At 39.9% G+C, this 25,994-nt stretch overlaps 1 protein-coding gene across 1 annotated transcript in view; it reads left to right on the top strand.

Annotated features, from left to right (window-relative positions):
- The window catches only part of LOC120539023 (major histocompatibility complex class I-related gene protein-like), a 52,875-nt gene extending 27,138 nt beyond the window's left edge, over positions 1-25,737 (top strand). Inside the window, exons 4-7 of the mRNA XM_039768712.1 lie at positions 912-1,199; positions 8,425-8,532; positions 15,859-15,891; positions 25,573-25,737. Coding sequence (XP_039624646.1) covers positions 912-1,199; positions 8,425-8,532; positions 15,859-15,891; positions 25,573-25,619 — 476 coding nt within the window. The 3' untranslated portion in view covers positions 25,620-25,737. The remainder of the gene's footprint in view (positions 1-911; positions 1,200-8,424; positions 8,533-15,858; positions 15,892-25,572) is intronic.
- The last annotated feature ends 257 nt before the right edge of the window (positions 25,738-25,994 follow it).

Below are 25,994 nucleotides of genomic sequence, written 5' to 3'. Positions count from 1 at the left end.
CTAATGTAGTCTAATCCATTAGATTAAAATCAGTATTTAGCTAATTTTCAGAATGTTAAATTGCTTCAATATCTGAGTTGAATATTTGTAAAATCAGTAGTTAATTTGTTTATTACAAACAAAGCAGAAAATACTCAGAAGAGGATTTGGGAACCCAAACCATGCCTTGTTTATTGTCCAGGAATACTTTAGGATATCTTAGTACAATAAGGAAAAAAATATAGAAATACAGGTTAACTAAATATTGAACTGTTTAGGAGCTGGTCTAATAATTAACACCAGCTTCTGGTTGGCAGGTGGTTTTCATACAGTGGGGACTGAAAAAGGTGGGGTTAGAAATTTTAGGGCAGAAGTGAGGCCACTGTGTTTTTGTGGACTTCTCCTTCACTCTAGGGATGGAAACAGAAATGAGGTTACTGTTTTTCCCCACAGTCTCCCAACCTGTGAGATACTCCCAAATCCCAAGATTTTGACAGTATATACTTCTGTTTTTGTGTTACAATGAGGAGGAAGGCCTCCAAAAACACCCACAAACAAAGCCTACTCCAGGCAGTCTGACCCAAAACTCCACAGGCTGATTTCAGCTTACTCTGGCCTAAAGGAGGCCCTGGCTTTTAAGGTTCAAAATACTTCCAAAATATATCAAAAATGCCCTTCTGGTTAGAAGACCCAAAACAAGTCTATCTAGCAAGGACAAGTCAAATGCAAAATCTGGGCTAGTGCCCTTTTCACAATTGGTTCATGCCTTGCACTCTGTGCTGCTGGGTCAAACTCTGACTATTATATCCAAGAATCAGATTGTTCAAGTTTGATAATGGATAAAATGAGTACTGGACATGTTTTGGACCTAAAGTGAAATAATGCAAAAATATAAATTGACATTTTCTTTTGTTTTTCTTGTCCTGCTGTAGTTTGTCCTGAAGTGAAACTGATAGAAAGGAAAGAAGTACAGCCTGAATGGATTAAAGTCACATGTCATGTGAGTGGTTTCTACCCAAGAAACATTGAGGTGAGATGGCTTAGAGATGGACAGCATACACTCGCTGAAAGAGAATTAATTGGAGAGATACTGCCTAATGAAGATGGGACATACCAACTGAGAAATACCCTGACATTGACACTGGAAGAAAAGACAAAACACATATTCACATGTGTCGTACATCACAGCAGTCTGGACAAGCCACTAGAAAAAACATTTGGTAAGATTTTATTTTTTGTACTTAAGAGTTAATCACATAGTATGCTCATTTCACAATATCCTCCAAGCTCCACTGCTTCGGCATCTAGTGTGGATCTACTGAGGATGTGTTGTTCATCAATTTGCTAAATGCATATGCTGTGCATAGAATTTATACACTTATTAAGTTCACTATATGCTGCATTTTCAAACAAATTTCATTTTTTGTGTCAACCCAGTTTATGAAATCTTCAGATATTTTCTTTTTATCATACAGTATATGGGAAACAGTCATGTTTTGTTTTCTTATAACTGGGAAAAAATGTTTTTTCAAATAAAAATAAAAACGAAGATCAGAGTAGTGACATAATATGAATAAGAAGTAGATTTCATTACATGACATCATCATCAGAGATGCTAGGGGTGGCAGAAGAAGACTCGTTTGACTTTGATTTGAGTGTGAAACCAAATGCTTGTGCAATACCTTTGGTTTCCAAGGAAATGACTGCTGCATGTGTGAGCATGAAATGTTGCCTTTGTATCATTATTTCATACATTAGCACCTAGGAATGAAACACAAGTAGTGGAACAAAGAAAATAAAACCAAATTATGTGATACCAGTTCTTCCTTATACATGTGGCCAGTTTAAAATATTTTGTGGTAATTGGCTATTAAAATTCAGGGGAGCCCTTGATCATTTCTCCAGTGAGAGATCGGGTGAGAGGCTCCTCATGCTGATTTCCAATTAGTAAAGAAATCTGCAGATCCACAATTTACCTTTTCTTCCTGGATAGCAAGTTGCAGGTTCCTATGTGGATATTTCATATTGGTGCAGCATTTACCACTAGTCACAAATCATGGGGCGGGAGTGGAGGGGACAGAGATTTCTAAATGAAATAAATTAATAGTTAGTAACTGCAAGCTCAATCCCCCAAAATGCATTATCCCTAGGCTGAAGCCTACATAGTCTCTATTGTTAATCTGGCCCTGCTTTTGTAATGTGTAATCTGCAGTGTATATGGCTCCTCATTCTTTCTTATTGATCTGTAAGTAAATAGCAATATGGAGAATCTCATGATATAAAGCAATATTGTCATACTTTTCAGTCATTGCCATGAAAACCAGTATGATCATTTACGTTTTCATGCTTGCATCAAGATCAGACAATTCTTCTTCCACCTATAGAAATGCGAATGAGTCTTTGGATAAGTTTTTAAGAAGCATACTTTATGTAATAGAAATTACTGCCAATCACAAGAATTCAGGTTTCTTAATTACTGAAAGTTTGAAAGGATAGGTTAGGGATTGGGCCAGCTGTTCATACTACTATATTGATTCTTTATTCGTACACCTACACTATACCCCATGATATCACAAGTCTCATTTTTCCTGACAATTTTCATTCAAACAACTGCACCCTTTCACAATAAGATTTAAAGATACACTAGCAAGATATTACTGTTCCCTTTAAGGCAGCTCTTGATGGATTAATGCATGTATTGGCCAATCTTGCCATGAAATGTTTTATAGTTAAAAAAAACACATTTCAGGGACAACAGTCCACAGTGCCCTATAGTAGCCCCTGTAGCCAATATACTTATAAGCATTCCAGAGCATTTAAAGAGCAGCTTCTGCGATTGTTTGTTGAAAAGAGATGAATAATCCCATCATCTCCACACTAACAAGCTGCATGTTAACAACCAGATTACAGCCAATTCTCTTGAACCCCACCTTTAAATGGACAATATGGTCTCACTCCTGAGTCAGAGTCTTGCACATCCCTTCATTTGTCAGGAAGTGTTTTCTCCAGCCTATCCTTTTCCCCTTACTGCTGAGCTGCATAGCCTCTAGTGTCCCTGTGAAAACTGAAGGTGTCTTTCCAAGTTGCATTGCCCTTTTTACTTTCATGACACCACCTCACTGACCTTTTAGTAATTCAAGTTCATGTACAGGATATACCACACAGTAGAGATTTATTTTTCCAGTACTGCATTGGTGACGAGCATAGCCACTGCTACAGTGTGCTTTAATCATTCTGTATTATTTAGTGCTTGCTTGACTCTTTCTCTGTCCTACACTGTTTATATATATATATATAGTGGCCTAGTGTATGTGTATTTTGTATGTACAGGTTGCGGTCATAAAATTAGAATATCATGACAAAGTTGATTTATTTCAGTAATTCCATAAAAATGAGACTTGTATATTAGATTCATTCATTACACACAGACTGATGTATTTCAAATGTTTATTTCTTTTAATTTTGATTATTATAACTGACAACTAATGAAAGTCCCAAATTCAGTATCTCAGAAAATTAGAATATCAATTAAGACCAATGCAAAAAAAGGATTTTTAGAAGTGTTGGCCAACTGAAATGTATGAACATGAAAAGTATGACCATTGTAACAGAATAAGATGCTTCTCGCACCCTTGCACCTTCAGACACCACGTCAGACACCAGGTAAAAGTCCAAAGATGATATTTATTTTATAATAAAGTGCACAAAGCACCCTCTACTCCCAAATATTCCAATAAACAATATACAATAACAAATCCTCCACTCCCAGACGCTTAGCCACCCTGCCTCCCAACTCAGCTCATCGTCTGGGAGCCCCCACAGTCCTTTTATATTCCCTGACCCGGAGGTGTTCCTTCCCAACAGTCCACAAGTCCTTATTCCTTCCGGGTCAGGGTAAATAATGTTTCTCACCCCGGAAGCCCGTCGCTCTTCCTATGACGAACTTCCGGGTCATAGGGCATGAAGAATTCTTCGGTCCTCCCTGCAGCTCCCTCTCGTGGCCCCCATGGCATCCAGCAGGGCGGTGCACAAAACTACATGGTCCATAATGCCCTGCTGGTCTTCTGGGGACCTCCATGCTGCAAGGAGGGCTCCACCTGGCGGCTTGGGGGTATTGGCCGGGGTACATGGCCGGCCATATCTTACAGTACTCCCCAGCGGCAATTATAAAGATTCGAGCGGCCTGCCCCGAGAGGGAAGTCTTCCTCCAAGAGGACGCGTCATCCGGGATCTGACTGCGTTGTCCCTGTCCTCGAGCAAACCTTGGGGGGACGGTGTACCTCCTGTCTCCCCGGGGACATTGGCGCCACTCGTGACCCGTCGCTGGCAATTGTAGCACCACAAGTCCTCCTGGTTGGCTCTTTCCCGAGACCTGAAACATCTCGGGAACTCGGTCAGCTCCACCCTTTCCCCCGCCAAGGAGGGTTTTCTGGCCGCCTCGCTGCTCTCCGCCTTTTTCCCACCTTGTCAGGAGACCCACGGTGTATTTCGGGATCTCCTGCTTACTTGTCGGCGACAGCTTGAGTCTCTATTAGAGAAAGAGAGCCTCTTTGCTGTTTGCATGCCCGCTGACTTTAAAGAAACCAGAGGCGGCGTCTTCAGCACCGCATCGCCCGAGAGACAGCACTTTTCAGCTGCTCTGGTACGATCAGTGCTTCCACCGCCCTTCTGTCATCACACCACACTCGTTTGTAGGGCTCGTGAGTGACTTGGCACCCGCTACTAATTAACCGGGCCCGCAGCGTCACTCTGTGTCCCCTTATTCTGTACGGTACCGTAAAACTCACCTGTACCGCCAAATCAATCATAATGGGAGACTCCTGACCAAATCGCCGTAGGAATTCATCCACCCTCCTTAAAGGCGCTTCGGCCGCTGCTCCCAGATCCCCAGTGATCTTCTTTATTGTCTCCACCACCTGTAAAAATTTGTGCACGGGCTGAAGCAACTTTTCCAGCTCGTGCACGCCCAAAAGTTACTTAATTCACCCGAGGCATGCTCGAGCCATCATTAGCCTTACCCTCCGGTGGGAGCCAATAAACACGCCGCTCCTGGCACGTGCTCAGACAGGTCCCGCAGGGAGCCTGGGATTTGGAGTTCTTTTCGAGGACGCGGTGCCGCTTTTGGCTGACTGTGATCCGTCTGTATCAATTTATCGACGGACCGATCAATCATTTCCGGACCTCCTTACCTTTTTGTAGGAGAGCGGTACTTGATCGCTCCCCTTTCCCTTCAAAAACTCAAGTCCGTCTTTTCTGGGCGAAGCCACAAACAGCTGGATACGGAACGCCACCTTCCTGGAATCCCTTGTGGTAGGTCACGTGTCCTCGCCGCACCCGTAATGCGGAAGTGCTTCGGGTTACTCGCTTGCCTGAATGAGAGCGCCATCGCTTCGGTCTGTCTTCTGCCTCCGCAGAGCCTTCGGATGGACATCTGGGAGGTATGTACATGGGACATCATGTGTTAATTTAAAAAGATTATTCAGTACATTCCCCGTACATACCTCGTCGGTGACGTCCTCCTCCGGAAATCTCTCCCGAAATGCGTAGCCGCTCCATAGCTCCTCTTGAGCGCAGGCAATGCCGAGCGCTAGACCTCCGCTGTTGCTGGCGCTCTGCTTTGTCTTCTTCTTCCCATGACGGACTTGATAAAGATGAGGTTTCTGGCGATTTTTCTGTGTGTGTCGTGGACGCTGTCTTCCGGGATATTCTGTCCACAATAAATTTTTTAAATTCAGGTCCTCTGCCAAACTGACGGCCAGAGAATCCTGCCGGAGCTACGCCAATTGTAACAGAATATGATGCTTCTCGCACCCTTGCACCTTCAGACACCACGTCAGACACCAGGTAAAAGTCCAAAGATGATATTTATTTTATAATAAAGTGCACAAAGCACCCTCTACTCCCAAATATTCCAATAAACAATATACAATAACAAATCCTCCACTCCCAGACGCTTAGCCACCCTGCCTCCCAACTCAGCTCATCGTCTGGGAGCCCCACAGTCCTTTTATATTCCCTGACCCGGAGGTGTTCCTTCCCAACAGTCCACAAGTCCTTATTCCTTCCGGGTCAGGGTAAATAATGTTTCTCACCCCGGAAGCCCGTCGCTCTTCCTATGACGAACTTCCGGGTCATAGGGCATGAAGAATTCTTCGGTCCTCCCTGCAGCTCCCTCTCGTGGCCCCATGGCATCCAGCAGGGCGGTGCACAAAACTACATGGTCCATAATGCCCTGCTGGTCTTCTGGGGACCTCCATGCTGCAAGGAGGGCTCCACCTGGCGGCTTGGGGGTATTGGCCGGGGTACATGGCCGGCCATATCTTACACCATGTACAGCACTCAATATTTAGTTGGGGCTCCTTTGGCCTGGATTACTGCAGCAATGCGGCGTGGAATGGAGTCGATCAGTCTGTGGCACTGCTCAGGTGTTATGAGGGCCCATGTTGCTCTGATAGTGGCCTTCAGCTCTTCTGAATTGTTGGGTCTGGTGTATTGCATCTTCCTCTTCACAATACCCCATAGATTTTCTATGGGGTTAAGGTCAGGCGAGTTTGCTGGCCAATCATGAACTGGGATACCATGGTCCTTAAACCAGGTACTGGTAGTTTTGGCACTTTGTGCAGGTGCCAGGTCCTGTTGGAAAATGAAATCTGCATCTACATAAAGTTCTTCAGCAGCAGGAAGCATGAAGTGCTCTAAAACTTCCTGGTAGACGGCTGCGTTGACCTTGGACCTCAGAAAACACAATGGACTAACACCAGCAGATGACATGGCACCCCAAACCATCACTGACTATGGAAACTTTACCCTGGACCTCAAGCAACGTGGATTTTGTGCCTCTCCTCTCTTCTTCCAGACTCTGGAACCTTGATTTCCAAAGGAAATGCAAAATTTACTTTCATCAGAGAACATAACTTTGGACCACTCAGCAGCAGTTTTGTCTTTAGCCCAGGCGAGACGCTTCTGACGCTGTCTCTTATTCAAGAGTGGCTTGACACAAGGAATGCGACAGCTGAAACCCATGTCTTGCATACGTCTGTGCGTGATGGTTCTTGAAGCACTGACTCCAGCTGCAGTCCACTCTTTGTGAATCTCCCCCACAGTTTTGAATGGGTTTTGTTTCACAATCCTCTCCAGGGTGCGGTTATCCCTATTGCTTGTACACTTTTTTCTATGACATCTTGTCCTTCCTTCGCCTCTCTGTTAATGTGCTTGGACACAGAGCTCTGTGAACAGCCAGCCTCTTTAGCAATGACCTTTTGTGTCTTGCCCTCCTTGTGCAAGGTGTCAATGGTCGTCTATTGGACAAATGTCAAGTCAGCAGTCTTCCCCATGATTGTGTAGCCTACAGAACTAGACTGAGAGACCATTTAAAGGCTTTTGCAGGTGTTTTGAGTTAATTAGCTGATTAGAGTGTGGCACCAGGTGTCTTCAATATTGAACCTTCTCACAATATTCTAATTTTCTGAGATACTGAATTTGGGACTTTCATTAGTTGTCAGTTATAATCATCAGGATTAAAAGAAATAAACATTTGAAATACATCAGTCTGTGTGTAATGAATGAATCTAATATACAAGTTTCACTTTTTGAATGGAATTACTGAAATAAATCAACTTTGTCATGATATTCTAATTTTATGACCGGCACCTGTAAGTTCTACCCAAAATGATATACTGTACTATGTCTAGTATTAGGTGCACATCCACCTGAACGTGTGCTGTTGACTTGTCATTGTCATTACACGCTGGTGCAGCAAAGTCATTTCGGTTCCCAGATTACATTTGCTGGGAACACTACCTTATATAAACAAATAATAGCATTCTGGACTAATGAAAGAGTCATACTAATGGTGGATTCTAAAGTGGCATCTCTTGGAGTCAGGTTTGCTTATGACTTTCTAGATAGTATTGAACTGTTGTTATCTAATTTGATTGATCAGTTCTCATTCCAGTTAAGGTGTGTGTGTAATTATACTCTCTGTTTCTTTGTCCATGTGTGTTTCACTAGATATCTAAGTTTTCTTTAAAAGACCTGCATATTACTGCATGTTAATTTATAACTTGGTGTAGATATGTCGAGCAGTGTGTTTTGGAATTGACTGGTGTCTGAGGGTTGGGTCCTGGATTGTATCTAGACTCAGTAGAGTTGGATTTAGCTCTAAACAATTATGTAGAAGAAAAAGTGAGTTTGGGAGATGGATGGTTAAATGATTTTTTTGTTTTTGTCTTTACCTTTGAAACACCTGACACTTTTTGTATTGTCAGTCATTGCCAGACTGTTATCTTTTACTTTATTACTTCCACTTTGCACCAGGCAAATACATCTATTATCTAGTATCATAGTCACATTAATTAATGTAATTTTGTTTTTTTAAAGTTTCAATTTCTCATGATTTTAAACACTAATGAAAATCTGCTTTATCTAAAAAATATCTTTTTCCAGTTCCTCAGACTTCTCATACAGATTTCACTGTTATCGGATGTATAATCGGTGCAATCAGTCTGTTCTTTATTGTCCTTGGATTTATTGCCTGGAGAAAGTTCAATGCAGGTAAGTCAAAAAATGCAAAGTTTGGTCTCTTCTTCCAATGTAGATTGCATAGACAACCAGTGAATAATGTTAGTATCGGGTCTGAAGTGTTCCAACATAGTAAAACTATAGGCAGTAATTACCATGGATAGTTGTGCACTATTGTAGTCTGTCAAAACTGAAACCTAACAATGACAGGTTTGCCAATTTTAGTAAAATTAATTTAATGGGACTCTCTCTAATGCTTGAGAGTTGGAAACACTGATCTGGAAAATACCTTCTAGAATCACAGTGTATGTGGTAAGGTGATGGATCTTCTTCTTCTCTTCAATACAAGTGGCGATTTACATCCTGTGGTTTTCTCCCTCTTTGTATTCTGAAAACAATGTTTGTTTGAAACTGCCCTTTAAATTGACTTATACTTTGTCGGATATTTTTTCATTTTTACAATTCCTACCTGAACCACTTTTCAAAAAAAATTCATTTTCATTCTTCATTTATGTAAACTTGCACTACAGTTATAATATTACACAACCTGCGCCATTTTATAAAGTGTGCATTTACATATGAGGACGATATCATTTTTAAGATGAAATACAGCAAAATATGTTTATTATATTATACAGATAAAACTTTAACTTCATTTAAATAATCTATATTCTTCACTGGGACTGGCATGAAGGATAGAATAATAAAACATGTACTATGAAGATATTTCAATGTTCCTTAAACGTTTTGAAGAATCAGCGCTCTAAGCTTACAGATGGCTTAACGTCTATTACAGAGCTGATTGTGTGGCGATCGGTTACTTGGAGAAAGAAAAGCAAGGACTGCAGGGGCAACCATTCCAATATATATTGAATATAAAACAGAAAGAGAAAATAATGACACAGCTAAAACGCGAGCGGCAAATTTCGACAAAAGTTAAACGCTTGTGTCATGAGCACGAGGTGGCTATGCAGTGTCCGCAACGTACGTGGCCATCCGCCGTGCATAAGATACCATATTGACATTGGCGGGCGAAGGGGTCACCAATTCTTTCTCTGCCCAGGGCCGCCACAAGCCTAGAGCCGCCCATGAGTACTGCTGCAATAAATAATTTCATCGAAGGTCACGCACAATCACTACGCCGTGAAACCCATGTTTAATAACGTGCTTTAACTCCTGTCATCATGAAAATGATATCACGTATACATCTCAATATTTTAGTTATTCAGAGAGCTGTAATATCACAAATGTAATGGATTCTGTGTACAGTCGGACGAAGAGAGATGGTTTAAGAAGCAAGTAGTGATTCACACACATAGAGCACATAGAAGATCACATACAAAACAAAGCATTTAACGTGCTACTTTAATTACGATGTGATTTGAGAAACTGGCTAATTAAATGATTTTAGAATGCAGTTTATGATGTTCTACTTTAATCTATACTAATAAAAGGCAAAGCCCTCACTGACTCACTCATCACTAATTCTCCAACTTCCCGTGTAGGTAGAGGGCTGAAATTTGGTAGGCTTATTCCTTACAGCTTACTTACAAAAGTTAAGCAGATTTCATTTCGAAATTTTATGCGTAACGGTCATAACGGTTGACAACGTTCACCATGTTGAACTTTCTTCTTTATGGCCCTATCTTCACGAAATTTGGTAGGTGGCTTCCCTGCGCTAACCAAAACCAATGTACATACTTATTTCAGTGGTATGATGCCACTGTCGGCCGCCATATTGAAGTTTCCAATGTCACTAATTCTCCAACTTCCCGTGTAGGTAGAAGGCTGAAATTTGGCAGGCTCATTCCTTACAGATTACTTACAAAAGTTAAGCAGGTTTTATTTAGAAATTCTACGCGTGAAGGTCATAACGGTCGAGAATGTCCGCCATGTTGAACTTTCTTATTTATGGCCCCATCTTCACGAAATTTGGTAGGCGGCTTCCCTGCGCTAACCAAAACCAATGTACGTACTTATTTTGGTGGTATGATGCCACTGTTGGCCGCCATATTGAACTTTTCAACAGTCTTTGTTACTTATGGGCCCATCTTCAAGAAATTTGGTACGCGAGTACCCAACGTTAACTGAATCCTACTTACGTACATATATACATCCATAGTCTGCAGCTCGGTCACCGTGTGAGGCGCTAGTCCCCATCCCAATGCCTCCCACGTTGTTGGCTGCCTGCCTATATAAGGCCGTCCGTCGCTCCAGTCTCTACATTTCCTTTCTTGCTTCGCCACGGGATTCACGTCTCCCTGCTGATAACTACAGCCTTTTTATTTAATCCACGGCTTCTCCGCTGTTTTATTGTTCATTTATTACGATTATAGTTATTGTGTAGGTATTTTAGACTTACTTTACATTGTTCAGGTACCCATTTCCTTTATAATTCCAACCGTACCCCCATTAACATGTCTATCGAGGTGATCACCATCGATCAAAGAACTGTCACTTACCGAGTGGTTTCCATGCCCGGAGATGGCACCTGTCTTTTCCATTCTCTTTGTTACATATTGCACGGCCATATCAGGCTCACTCTTGATATCCAGAGGAACATTGTGTCTTATGTATTGAATGAGTGGGACAGGTTCAAGGTGTGGACTGATGACGGTACAGGAGATAATTATACTACACAGGAGAACTATAAGATTGGAATGCTTAAGTCCTTCACCTATGGTTCTGCATGTGAGTTGATGGCTGCCGCTGAATTGTTTGGTTGTCGCTTCCAAGTGTACCGAAATAGCCAAATATTTTACACCTTTGGACAACCGCCAATGCCTCTTAAACATCTTAGATTCACAGGTGACGATTTCAGTAGTGGACACTTTGATGTTTATGAATGTTTAAACTCTCAAAAGCTGGATGTGAAGTTATCGATGAAACTGGTTGTATGCTTACAACGCTTGACAGATGCCGAATGTCACTTCAATACAAGTCCTGCAAATACTGTCATACTTGAAACAAACCATGACACTCAAACCGATTATGACAGCAGCAATCCAAGCTGTGAGATTTGAAACAAGATTACTTTTCACATGGCCAACTGTACATTGCATGCTCAAGAGTAAGTTCAGCGCACAGCTTGGTCATGTTAAAACCAGAGGGCCGAAATGACAATGTGGTATACAAAGAGATCCTTAACAAATAATTATTGGTATATTTTCCCTCAGTTTTAAAAGGTTTAATTTTCTTCTTAATAAAAATTTGAAGGCAGTACTTTGCTGCTGCGAAGCATGGGTATTTTGCTAGTAATAATATACCCTAATAATATGACACTCAGACAGTGGGCTACAACTCGCCTTTTCACGGCGACTTTGATATGTGACTTCTTTTTTATTTTTGGCACTGTGCGACTTTGTGAACGTGAGCTTTCAAGTTTCTCCAACACGCTATGTCACTCGATCAACTTCCTTTTGTTGATTATACCACGGTTTAATTAAACAAATAGTATGTTTTTCCTTCGCCGCCACTTGGTATTCTCTGAAATTCTTATATTTTCCCCTGTGCTTTTCCCATTGTCTTTTCACAGAAGGCTGAGCTTAAGGGCGATTTATATTGATTTGCATATTCAAACAGGCGTAATTCTGGGAGGAGTTGGGGTGTTACATAAAGCGCGTGCACGAGCATTATTTTTCACGCTGACTGAGATTTATGTAGTAGAAGAACGTGGAAGTTGGAGCACGCACAGATTCCTGCATCTGGATTTTTCGGCTTTTGTGCTTACGCCATATTATAGTGCGAATTCTACGCACAGCTTTATACATGAGGCCCCTGGACACTATCTTGGCAGCACAAGGTGCAAGCCAAAAATCAAACCTCAATGGTAGGCCTGTTCACTGTAGTTTATCTTATTTGCACAGGGAAATCGCATGCAAATGCCACACAGACAAGGTCTGGCCAAGAATTATGAACCCAATAATTTTGGGCTTGTGAGATAGCCATCCTATTTATGGCACTATTGTGTCATTTTACACATCATATTCTAATCCATTTAATTATTCTTGATTCAAAAATTTAACAGAATTTTATTACTCATGAAAACGTTTATGTGAATACCTAACTGTGTGTTCATAGTGTTATACTAGACAAAGTATTGTATAATAAGTGAAATACACATCAATAAATAAGCATTTAAAAGAAAAGAAAACAATTTTAATAATACAATTAATTTCCAGCTTGCTTTGAAGTAAATTTCTACTGTGAAACCTATGCATGTACTCACCATCATAAATTTAGCTAGTATTAATTGTGATAGTTAATTCATTCATTTATTTTCCAAGTCTGCTTGTGTTAATACTGGCTCATGGTGGCTGGATTCTGTTCTGACAGTACATGGGCACAGGTCAGGAATCATCTCTGGATACAGTAGGGTACCAGTCATTCACATGGCATACTCACTGATAATGGACCATTTAAAGTATCTGCAGGTTTACCAGTAATAACATTTATTATGTATATAAATTTGCTGTGGGGAATTAATGTGTGTATATTTCTCTATTTATGCATTATTATATTGTACTAACTATTTATCTGGCCTCACACGGGAATTTGTTTAAGTCATTTGGCCTCAGTTATAGTGCCATTGGTTAATCCTAAAATGTGTACTGTCTCAGTTTACAATGGATTTAAGTAAATGTCTACAGACATTTCAAATAACATTCCACACAAGCAAGTCAAGTTTAACAAAACTAGGATTGAAATAAATTGATCCCCACCCATGAGAAAGAGAGCTAGGTCAGCACAGTAAAACTTTAATCTACTCTCTGTATATAAAATCCTAAGCCTAAAAGTGCAACGATTTTATGTGACGTTTTTATGACTCGTTTTTGTTACGCTTTAAAACTGGTTTATTTTAAAATCTACATATATAAATTCAGTATCATTCTTTTCAGAATTTATTGAACTTTAATGTGATGTTGTTAGATTTTCAGTGTTTATTCCATTTTTAAAGTATAAACTAAAAAATATCAAGAACTCATATCCCGCGAGACAAGACTTTGTGCCAAAAGATTTAACCACGCCTGGGGCCGGAAATAAAAGACAAAAAGTAGGACAGCTGCTGTACAGGCTTTTAAATATTTGAAGCACTGTGCGAAAAGCAGATCACGTGGCACAGCAACAGCAGCAATCCAGCAGTTGATCGAGCAAAGAGGAGGTAAAAACAAAACAAAAAAAAAACTGTGTTCCTCATTGTATCACCATTTAAGAGGGGGTGTCAGAAAAGCGACCTTGTCTCCTTCAGGTGCATTCAGCCCTGCTCTTCACGATGCAAGCGGCAGAGACATGAAGTGACTGGCTCATAGCGCAGGCTGGGGGTTTGGCAAGTGTAGCGAGCAGGTGGGAACCCCCTAGTAATAGTATAAATATGTAAATAAATACTGTAAATGAATAAAAATAAATAGAATAAAAAAAGAGGGGAGAGACTCCACTTCCTTAGTTTAAATGCTTATTCTAAAATGTTATTGATTAGATCCTACCAAGTTTTGAAAACGTTTTGTATAGATCCTCTAAGTGAGAATTTGATTTTTTTCCAATTTTAAATAATATATAAAATCAGTTACGCACTGACTTAAAAGAGCTGAGCTAGCATTCTTCTGGTTGAGCAAGATAAGTCTACGTGCCAATAGTGAACTAAAGGCAGTTACAGTTTGTTTGTCCTTCTCCACCTTAAGCCCATCTGGAGTCCACCAAACACAACTGTGAATGGGTTAGGAGGGATTGTGACACCAAGGCTATCTGAAAGGCATTTAAAGATTTTGGTCCAAAATGATGTTCATTGGGTGCCGGCCCAAAACATGTGGCCAAGTAAGGCTGGAATTTGATTGCAATGTTCACAGGTTGGATCTTGCCCTGGAAACATTTTGAACAATTTTAAACGAGACAGATGCGCTCGATATATAATTTTAAGTTTCTAATTACTTTTACTCACTCAAAAGCAATGTCCTTTTCTTTTATTATCATATTATGAAAAACAGCATCTCAGTCAGCTATTGAAAAAAAATGCTTCATTGATCTTGGCTTAGTTCTAGCAGTTCATTTGTGATTTTTTTTATTTCCTTTGTTTCTTTTTTTTTTTTGTTTTGTTTTTACTTCAGAAAGAGCTTATCACTGATTGTTGATTTGTATTGTGAACTTAATGATGATATACAGCTGGCAACCGTATTGGCTTTTTCAAAAACTGTGGCTTCAGATGAATGGTTCTTTAATCCACACTTCTTGAAATAACAATTAATCCATCCAGTACACAGACTTTAAGTGCCTGCTTTCCTTCTTTTCTGCTTTTTTTGTGATTGTTCTTCTTTTTCTGATTCCCTGAACTATGGCAGCAAAATCCTTTTAAAGTGTAACCGAGAGCACTTCTGGTGACGTAACATGGCCAGTTGGAAATATTTCCAGGTTATAAGAAAGCCAGGGAAGTCCTCTCCTGGCAGCGCTCTCTATTGTTCCCCAGGGATCCATACAGGGCTGCACTTCCAAATTCCAACTTTCATTAAGCCCTGTGAGTGTTCAGACTGGGACTCTGACACCTAGTATAATGGGGGATGAACTAGTCCCTTTTGTCCTCTCTCGCCATCCATCCCAATCAGGACAGGAATCATAAGGCATCCTGGCTGGGTAATGCCCCCATTTATTCCATTCTTCAGTAATGGCATTCCAGCCAGGTAAGGAATTCACCTCAGTCATCTGGGGCATATTAGATAGATAGATAGATAGATAGATAGATAGATAGATAGATAGATAGATAGATAGATAGATAGATAGATAGATAGATAGATAGATAGATAGATAGATACTTTATTAATCCCAAGGGGAAATTCACATAATCCAGCAGCAGTATACTGATACAAAAAAATAATATTAAATTAAATAGTGATAAAAATGCATGTAAAAGCAGACAATGAGTAATGTTAGCATTTACTCCCCCGGGTGTAATTGAAGAGTCGCATAGTGTGGGGGAGGAACGATCTCCTCATTCTGTCAGTGGAGCAGGACAGTGACAAATGTCTGTCACTGAAGCTACTCCTCTGCCTGGAGATGACACTGTTCAGTGGATGCAGTGGATTCTTCATGATTGACAGGAATTTGCTTAATGCCCGTCGCTCTGCCACAGATGTTAAACTGTCCAACTTTACTCCTACAATAGAGCCTGCCTTCTTAACAAGTTTGTCCAGGTGTGAGGCGTCTTTTATCTCTATGAAGATAGATAGATAGATAGATAGATAGATAGATAGATAGATAGATAGATAGATAGATAGATAGATAGATAGATATTTCTTAATTATTTTTTAAGCATGATTACCCTCTTAAAGTCTTGTAGTCTTTTAAACACATGTTTTGTGTCATTTTTACTAGGTGCACAGAAATCCAACTATGAACTAACACAAGGTAAGTTTTATTGTAGTTACTTTTGTAAAATTTAAAGTTTCTATATGCAGAAATAAGTAATAAGAGGTAAAAACATCTTAGTCTCTTCTGCCAAAGCTACCAAAGACATTGCCACTGTTTTAACAACTGAGGCCCAAAACGAGTCATGTCTTGGACTGTGATCTAAAATAGTGGCTATATTACTACAGAGACACAATGAAAATCATTTTACTGAAATATTCAGTAAAGTGTAATGGTTTGTTTGACATTTACACTTAATTTCCACATTTCAGTTTGCCATCTTCTTTTCAAAGTTCAACTAATCAAGTGTACAAACTGAAAATCTAATTTCATTTTTATTTTACAATGTGTAGGAAGATTTTTACGACTAATTATTTTATCAATGCTGTGTAACAACTTGTAATTCCACACAGTCTGCGACTTGGTTTTAGAGCTGCTCTTATGCAAATTCTCTGCTTGTGAAAACAAGGAACAGCATGTCAGGAATTATGAATGCATCAGAGCATATGCAGTGGGCAGTAAGTGTAACGGAATATATAAAGTCAGCGCTGGAATATATAAAGTCAAAACCTGAATATATAAAGTCAGCGTCGGAATTTATAAACTCATTCCTGAATATATAAAGTCAAAGTCAAAATATATTGATTGAAACGATTTCAGGTACATTTTAGTAAACTAAAAAAACTGAAATAAGTTAACAAAAATGTATTCAGAAAAATAAATTAAAAACACTGTTCGGTTAATGTTTTGAAAATGATGCATGTGCCCTGCCCAGGATTGGTTCCTGCCTTGCGCCCAGTGTTGGCTGGGATTGGCTCCAGCAGACACCCCGTGACCTTGTGGTCGGATTCAACGGGTTGGGAAATGGATGGATATTCCAGTGCTGACTTTGTATATTCCGATGCTGACTTTATATATTCAAGTTTTGACTTTAAATATTCGAACGCTGACTTTATATACTCAGGTTTTGACTTTATATATTCCAGCGCTGACTTTATATATTCAAGTTTTCACTTTATATATTCAGAAACAAGTTTTGACTTTATATATACCGATGCTGACTTTATATATTCCAGCGCTGACTTTATATATTCAAGTTTTGACTTTATATATTCTGACGCTGACTTTATATATTCAAGCTTTGACTTTATATATTCCAGCGCTGACTTTATATATTTCGACAGTGACTTTATATAATCAAGTTTTGACTTTATATATTCGGAAATGACTTTTTGGCACCCCATAATATATATATATATATATATATTGTAAGATATGGCCGGCCATGTACCCCGGCCAATACCCCTAAGCCGCCAGGTGGAGCCCTCCTTGCAGCATGGAGGTCCCCAGAAGACCAGCAGGGCATTATGGACCATGTAGTTTTATGCACCGCCCTGCTGGATGCCATGGGGCCACGAGAGGGAGCTGCAGGGAGGACCAAAGAGTTCTTCATGCCCTATGACCCGAAGTTTGTCATAGGAAGAGCGACGGGCTTCCGGGTGAGAAAAACATTATTTACCCTGACCCGGAAGGAATAAGGACTTGTGGACTGTTGGGAAGGAACACCTCCGGTCAGGGAATATAAAAGGATCAGGGAGCTCCCAGACGATGAGCTGAGTTGGGAGGCAGGGTGGCTAAGCGCCTGGGAGTGGAGGATTGGTTTATTGTATTTGTGATTTATTGTTTATTGAAGAATTGTGGAGAGGAACGTGCTTTGTGCACTTTATTATTATAATAAAATATCATCATTGGATTTTACCTGGTGTCTGACGTATAGTCTGAGGGTACAAGGGTGCGAGAAGCATCTTATTCTGTTACAATATATATATATATATATATATATATATATATATATATATATATATATATATATATAGTGGACGCTGGCCCGGACACACACAGACGGACATCATATTTCACCCAACACACGCTTATTTACAAGTCAATTTACAGTTTTAGTGCACTCACAAAACCCCAGTGCCTCCAGCACCGATTCCCCAATGTCCAGGCCACACAGTTCCACTGCCTTCTCCTGGCCGCTTCTAGTCCTCCCTCCAGCTCCGTCCTCTTCCACCCGACTTCTGCCCATGACTGGAGGGAGGCGGCCCCTTAAATAGGAACCCGGATGGGCTCCAGCTGCTTCCCAGCATTCCTCTGTAGCCATGCCCCAGTGTGACGGAAGTGCCGGCTGCGCACCCGGAAGCTGTCCGGGTGTTCCCTGTCGCCTTCCCCGGGATATTCAGGCACTGGGGCACCGCCTGGCAGTGGCCACGGGTCCCTACAGGGCTGGGCTTCCAAGCCCTTTACCCGAGGCCCCCAACATAACCAGGGCGGACGCCCCCTCACGGTCTGGAGGAGCCTCCTGGGCGTCCCGGCCGGGCTCGAGCCCCGGCAGGGGACCACAGTATATTTTTATATATATATATATATATATATATATGTGTGTGTGTGTGTGTGTGTATGTATATATGTAGATATGTATGTATATATACGTTTATATGTGTGTGTGTGTGTGTGTGTATATGTTTATATGTAGATATGTATGTATATATATGTTTATATGTGTGTGTGTGTGTGTATGTATATGTATGTGTTTATATGTATACAGTATATGTATGGATATGTATATATATATATATATATATATATATATGTTTATGTGTGTGTGTGTGTGTGTATATATATATATATATATATATATACTAAAATACCAAGGCTCAAGAGAGAAGTAGTGTGTTAAAGAAGCAATGAAAAGAAAAGGAAACATTTTGAAAATAACGTAACATGATTGTCAATGTTATTGTTTTGTCACTGTTGTGAGTGATGAGTGTTGTTGTCATATATATATATATATATATATATATAAATATAAATATAAATATAAATATATATATATATTTACACACACACACAAACATATATATATACATACTGTATCTATACATATACACATACATATACATACACACATACATACACACACATATATACACACAAATACATATATATATATACATACATACACACACACATATATAAACATATATATACATATACATACATATCTACATATATACACACACAGCTATTTCAGTATCAGTGCAATACGCTGTTTGTTAAAACGGATGACACCCGCTCTTACGTGCAAGTCTGCGTGGATATTATGAACTATCGTATTTGTTCAAGTTCTATTTAAATTTTAAATAGAAGGAATTTTTATTAAGTCGACAGAAATATCTTTGGTAGGAATGGTAAAACAGACAGGAATATTATTCCTGAATAAATCAACTCAAACCTTAAACAACTTATAATATTTTGCTCTCCATAAAAATATATCCTGTCTAAATTATACAAGTTAGAAATAAAGTAAACATTAAAAGAACAAACATTCAAATTTCTTTACTCTTATGTAATTTTATATTTTATAAAAAATAAACTTAGATTTTAAATATCCCAAAAGATTTTGCTCTCCATAAAAATATATCCTGTCAAAATTATACAAATTCAAATATGAACATGCTGCATAACAAAACCTAGAAATATAAATAAAATGTGTTCCTTTCAGCAATAACAAATCAAATCATTCAGTTGTCTTTGCTCATATGTCATTTTAGAGCTGGACGCCTGGCATCTTTTTTTGGCAACAGGTTCGTTTCTGTTTGGTGTGAGGTTCTGTGTTGTGGAGATTCTCAGGATGGATTGCAGGTGCTCATCAGTGAGGCGACTCCTGTGTGCTGTTTTGTTAGTCTTTATCACTGAGAAGAGCTTCTCACACAGATATGTGCTACCAAACATGCACAAGGTTCGAGCCGCATGTAGACGGACTTTTTGTTCTTCAAAGTCACCAAAGCGCCGTGCAAACTCAGTGCGCTCAGTTTATCAGCAAAGTGCGATTTGGGAACACCGTAGTGACGACTTGGTTTAACATTACTTGGCAACAGGGAAAGTGGGGCAAGTGGTTGTGTCTCCCATAAAAGCAGCTCAATTGAAATCACTTTGTGATTGTGCACGGTAAAACGTCCGCTGAAGTGTCAGATTCTTATTTAATTCTTCTGCTTTCTGTATCTTCTGCATTGCATTCAGGTCTTTCAGGTTACCCTGATGTTTTGTTTTATAGTGCCGTCTTAGATTAAATTCTGTAATTACAGCCACATTAGCTCCACAAATGAGACACACGGGTTCAGTAAACATATACTCAGCCTCCCATCGGTTTTTAAAGGCTCTATTTTCAGAATCAACTTTTCTCTTCAGCATCGTGTGAGCTAGCTTTGCAATAACTTGCAGCATCTTAAGGTAGACTTGATTAACGCGGTAACTGTTCGGCAAGGCAGCTGAAGCGCTGCATTATGGGATCTGTAGTTTATTGTGTTACCAGCGCTTCATATACCCGGCTTTAATAACAATAATACAGTATATAAAATGATCTCGGGCGGATATAATTACGCGGGCGGATGTGGCCCGGCCCTTGAGTTTGACACATATGGACTAAATAGAACTTGAAAAGATATATTTTTCAAATGTGATCGCGCAATTCAGATAGAGTTGACGCAAGACTACAGCCTGCATGCCTCAATAAGTCATCCTCCCTGCCCTTACTTTTTACCGCTCATCTAATGAATACACTGAGTATGGCTTTACCAAAACAATCATTGATGGCTAATAAAGTATCCATTATTCGAGTATGTAGATCGGGTATATATATATATATACATATATATATATACCCGTATCGCAGCGGAGAAGTAGTGTGTTAAAAAGCTAGAAAAGAAAAGGGAACATTTTAAAAATAACGTAACATGACTGTCAATATACAGTATTTGTTTTGTGAGTGTTACTGAGTGTTGCTGTCATCAAGGATTTGATTATCATTATTTCTTTCAATCAGGTTCGTATTTGTAGGATGTGTTGTGTTCAAGTTACATTCCGTGTTTGTCAATCGTTGTAAAGATGACAGGTTTCATTCATCGATTCGTTTCTTACTGCATCAATAAACAGCTCGTCTTCTTCTTTATCTGAGACCTGACACACTGCATGCACGGTTTTTTACACTGTCTTCCTTTAGCGGGACATTGACTTTTTCCAACGTGTGCTTTGTTTCCGCAGTAGTTGGATTTATGAATATGCTTGTATGTATGAGACGCTTCATATTTTTGCTGCCTTTTCAATTGTGTAATTCGGTTTTGTTCAGCTCTTTGGAACTGTTGCTTTTATCTGTGCACTGCGCCAGTTCACGTGAGCCACTCGGTGTACATGCATCGAAGGTTCCCAGCTGTGCTGGTGCCATCTCGTGCTATGTCCATGGCTGTATTTAATGTTACCTTAGTCCTGGCACTTAAAACTTTCTCTCGCAGTTTCGCTGAGTTTGTGTCAAACACCACCCTGACCATCTCATCTTCCTCTCCATAAGCACAGTCCTTCACCCGTGAATATTTACCCGTGGCAGTTTGCTATTGGATTGCCGCTGACGGACGGCCTTATATGGGCAGGCACTAAATTACAAACGCCAGCGCAGCCTGTCTATGAACTTAATTTAAAGTGTAGGTTTACATCGTGCTTTGTTTCAAGTAGCAGAACTCATGAATATGGTTGTATATGTCACTCGCCGCTTCTTATTGTTTCGCTGCCTTCTCAATTATATAATGCATGTTTTCTTCAGCGCTTTTTGAGGTCTTCCTGGTTTTCTATGTACTGCGTGATTACGTGGGAGGCGTGATAATGTCACACGAAACTCCCCACGGCGTTGAAGCTCATCTCCATTACAGTAAATGGAGAAAACTGCTTCCAGTTATGACAATTACGCGTAGAATTTCGATATAAAACCTGCCCAACTTTTGTAAGGAAGCTGTAAGGAATGAACCTGCCAAATTTCAGCCTTCCACCCACACGGGAAGTTGGAGAATTAGTGATGAGTCAGTGAGTGAGTGAGTCAGTGAGTGAGTGAGTGAGTGAGTGAGGGCTTTGCCTTTTATTAGTATAGATATATATATATACTATATATATATATATATATATATATATATATGACAGCAATACTCATCACTCACAACAGTGACAAAACAATTACATTGACAATCGTGTTACGTTATTTTCAAAATGTTTCCTTTTCTTTTTCATTACTTCTTTAACACACTTCTTCTCCGCTGCGAAGCGCGGGTATTTTGCTAGTAACATATAAAAGCAAAAATTGTGGCATAAATTATAACCTATTGTTCAATAAAATTAACAGAGGCAATAGAACTTGTATTATTATTTTTTGTGAACAAATATAGAACTACATATACAAGGTAAATATCAATAAAGTCAAATGTATACAACATATGAGAGCAAGAACAGAAACGTGGCTCATTGTAGTCATTAGGGAGGCTATAGGATATCAGTTTAACCTGGATATTATCTACAGGACCAGTCTGCAGTTACTCTTGGCAAATTCTGAAATAAATTCATTAATGTCTAGATTTTCTGTGATGTTTTTCTCATGTGCCAGAATGACTAAATTTCTCTTCCTTGAATGCAGCATTGTTCGGTGGAGTGGAGTGAGAATGCGGTTCAAAGTAGAGAAAGAGCTTTCGCATTCAGTTGAAGACACACCAATGATGAGTGCTGTGACATGTAGCGAATGCAACATAGGGAAGGCCTCTTTGTACTGCTGAATGCATTTGCATGCTTCAGAGAGATTAGCATCAGCTTGCAGTTTATCGATCAACATTGGTTTTGCCACAGCCATTTCATTTTGCAAGCTCATGCTGTTTTGCTCTGTGCCTGCAAGTGCCTGAAGTGGTTTCAGGAGAGAATGATCAAGAAATAATTCTGATTTTGGCAGGAGAAGCGATGTGGCCCTCAATAATTCAACATTTCTCTGAGAGAATCTTGTCTCCATTTCCACAATAGCTCTATCAAGAATGCTGAACATAGCCTTTTTAAAAGTCTGACTAGGAGCGATTTGTTCATCAGAGTCACCATGCCCAAGCGTAGATACGACAATACTATCATCAAGCTGTGAATTAACTTTCCGGTTTTTTTTCAGCGAATTGGTAAGCCTACTTTCACACTGAGAGAAATGATCCTCCCAGAATGATTCACATCTCATCTCCTTCAGTGTGGCCAGTGAAGCTGTCACCACCTCCCCAGCAGTACACAAATCCACTGCATGTGCCTGTAGAATTGTATTGGCTGGTTTCAGCACACCAAGCACATGAAGGAGGAATTTTCCTGTATTGAAGAAATTCTGCTTTTTTAATTGGTTCAAAAGATCACATGCCTCTATGCAAATGTCAAAAGGGGCAGTGTCCGCCTCTGCTACCTATGAGAGAAGCCCCCTTATAGCTTCCTCATTGTCGACAATGGACTTTGTGACATCATAATGACTGGTCCATTGTATTTCTAGAAGTCTTGCCAGTGTGGGAGTATTTTATGTGTGTGAAACATAATGTCTGTGACAAAATGTGTTCAATGAATTTGACCAGTCAAAGAACTTCTTAGCCAGAGGTTCTGATTCCATTGCATGTATCACTGCTAAATGGAGCTGGTGGTGGTAGCAGTGTACATATGGAATATACTTACCAACTTTGTTTTGTAACAAAGCCTGGACACCACCCCTTGCCCCAGACATGACAGAAGCACCATCAAAACACTGACACACTAAATTGTCTGGGCTGTAACCTAGCTCAGAGAGATGTGATAGAATTTGGTTACAAATATATTCAGCATCAAGCTGATTCAGTTGAATTTAGCCAATCGGGTGTTCTTCAGGGATGGAGTTCTGGACAAATCTAATCACTACAGAGAAGTTCTCAAAGTTACAGCGATCCCTGGTACCATCACTTTTAATGCAACATCCATAGGAGAGTCAGCTTTTTCATATTTGGTCCTGATATCTTTTATCACCCATTTTGGCAAGAGTCTCAATTATTTCGTTTTGAATTTCATTGGATGTGTATTTTGCGTTGTCTGGGATGTATTTTACAATTTCTGCAAGTTTGGCATCTTTTTTGATTGTGTAATCAAAGAACTTAAGGAAAAGTCTCTCCTCCCCACCTTCCTGATTGTGACCACACAAAGCCAGTTCATTGACTGCAAGGAACTAAACGGCCTCCCCAATGCTTTTCACATAATATCTATTCTTTTCTATCTGGGTTGGACCCAGTAGTTGAACTATGCAGACATGGCTCTGACGTGCGGGATACTAGACGCGAGTTTGTGGAAGGCGCCAACGTCTCTTCCTAGAGCTTTTTTCCAATTAGTGTAGCCGTGTTTGGTGAATATGTCATCGCGGTCCGAATTGGAAACACTAGATTTGCGGCAGGCAAAGCAAAGGCTGGCATCACGGACAACAGAATATTCAAGCCATAGTCAAGACTGATACCAGCTTGCACTAAAACATCCGAGTGTCTTACCGAATGCGCGCTTGTGATAATTAATTAAAATGGGCTGGGATGGGCTATCCATATTTAAGTCAGGCAGACCGGACTGTATATTTTGTTGAAGGCAGAGGTTTGGAGTACCCGACACGGGCGCAGAACTGGAGGATTGTGTAGGCTTATCTACATCTTTTGGAGTTTCAGTTCCCGACGTGGGTGCGCTGTGTTGCGTGTTGGTTGCAGCCAACCGTGGAGCCAGCAGCTCGCGGAGGGACATAGGTTGATGATGTCTGCTTTTTTAATAAGCCACCTATGCATAGCCTTTGGTGTTACCAACCAGAAAATAAAAGAAGAATGGAACGTATACGCTGTTTTAATTAAAGAATGCGGTCAACAGGTCGAAAACGTGCTGCAAAATGTACGGCGAAGTGAAATGTGAAAATCAAATGGTATTCTTCTCCAGAGTTTTCATTGGACAGACAGAGCATTTCGCAGGGTGGGCACGGCTTGTCACTGTGGGGCAGTGCCCTCCCCAGCCCCACCATGGTCACGCCTCCGGTTACATTACTGCGAAGACGGCAAAAAATATATCACTTGATATTTCGGTGCGTGCCACCACGCGCACCCCTTGCCCACCGACAACCCCCACGAGGTGACGCCCATGATTCCCATCACACACATTAAGGGACCTGAGCGTCGTTAGATAGAAGAGCCTACTCTGTCCCACTTTTTTAACAGCACAGCTCTGTTATTCATTCAATACTATACGCTTTTCAACGGACTGCCAGGTATTTTTACAACATAAGTTTGCATCACGTCCTTCTTATTTATGGTTTCTGATCTCAGTGGTTCCCTGCCATGCAACTTATTTTACACAAAATATTTTCTTAAGATCCTCTTTAGCTTGATTAAAACTTAAAAAAATATATGTAGTTGGTACCAATATATGAATCCAGTGTTCTGATTGATATTCAATTCCCTGGTTACTGTCCGTGCAGAGTTTGCAGATCCTTTCATGTAATGTTTAATCCCTGAATGTAAAAAGAGCTTAACTGTAAAACAGCATGTATTTTCTTTGCTGTAGTATACCTTAAGATTTCAGCTTATTTTAGTCCAAAATTGAAAAGATAGTTGTGGTCTGTCTCTATTAAGGGCAACTTTCGCTTAGTTTTGTATATTTTTAAACATGTCTCATTAGTGCTTGCTAAAGTTTTTCACAGTATGTGTTACTTTTACTTTGGTTATTTTTTAGTTCTGTTTTTAGGTTGTGGCAGCTACTTGTTATTTTTCTAATCTAATTTGATTTGTTTTTATCTGATTTCAGTTAAAGAAGAAAGTGATACATCATCAGCTGGCTCTAATAGAATATGAAGCAGCTGTCTGTCTCTATAAAAAGTGGCATCTCCTGCCCTGCAAAACTCGAGCTGCCGGTTATAACTTATAGACTACATTTTATGATTTTTCCTTTGCATTCAGTGACCAAAGCTATACACACACATATAGACACATACATATATTTACCTGTGTGTATGTATGTATTTATATATATATATATATATATATATATATATATATATATATACCTGTATATATTCACACACACACACCTATCTTCATTATATATACTGTAAGATATGGCCGGCCATGTACCCCGGCCAATACCCTCAAGCCGCCAGGTGGAGTCCTCCTTGCAGCATGGAGGTCCCCAGAAGACCAGCAGGGCATCATGGACAATGGAGTTTTTAT

Source organism: Polypterus senegalus, chromosome 11, assembly GCF_016835505.1.
Source record: "Polypterus senegalus isolate Bchr_013 chromosome 11, ASM1683550v1, whole genome shotgun sequence".
NCBI classification, from domain to species: Eukaryota; Metazoa; Chordata; class Cladistia; order Polypteriformes; family Polypteridae; genus Polypterus; species Polypterus senegalus.
This window is presented reverse-complemented; position numbering and strand designations above follow the sequence as displayed.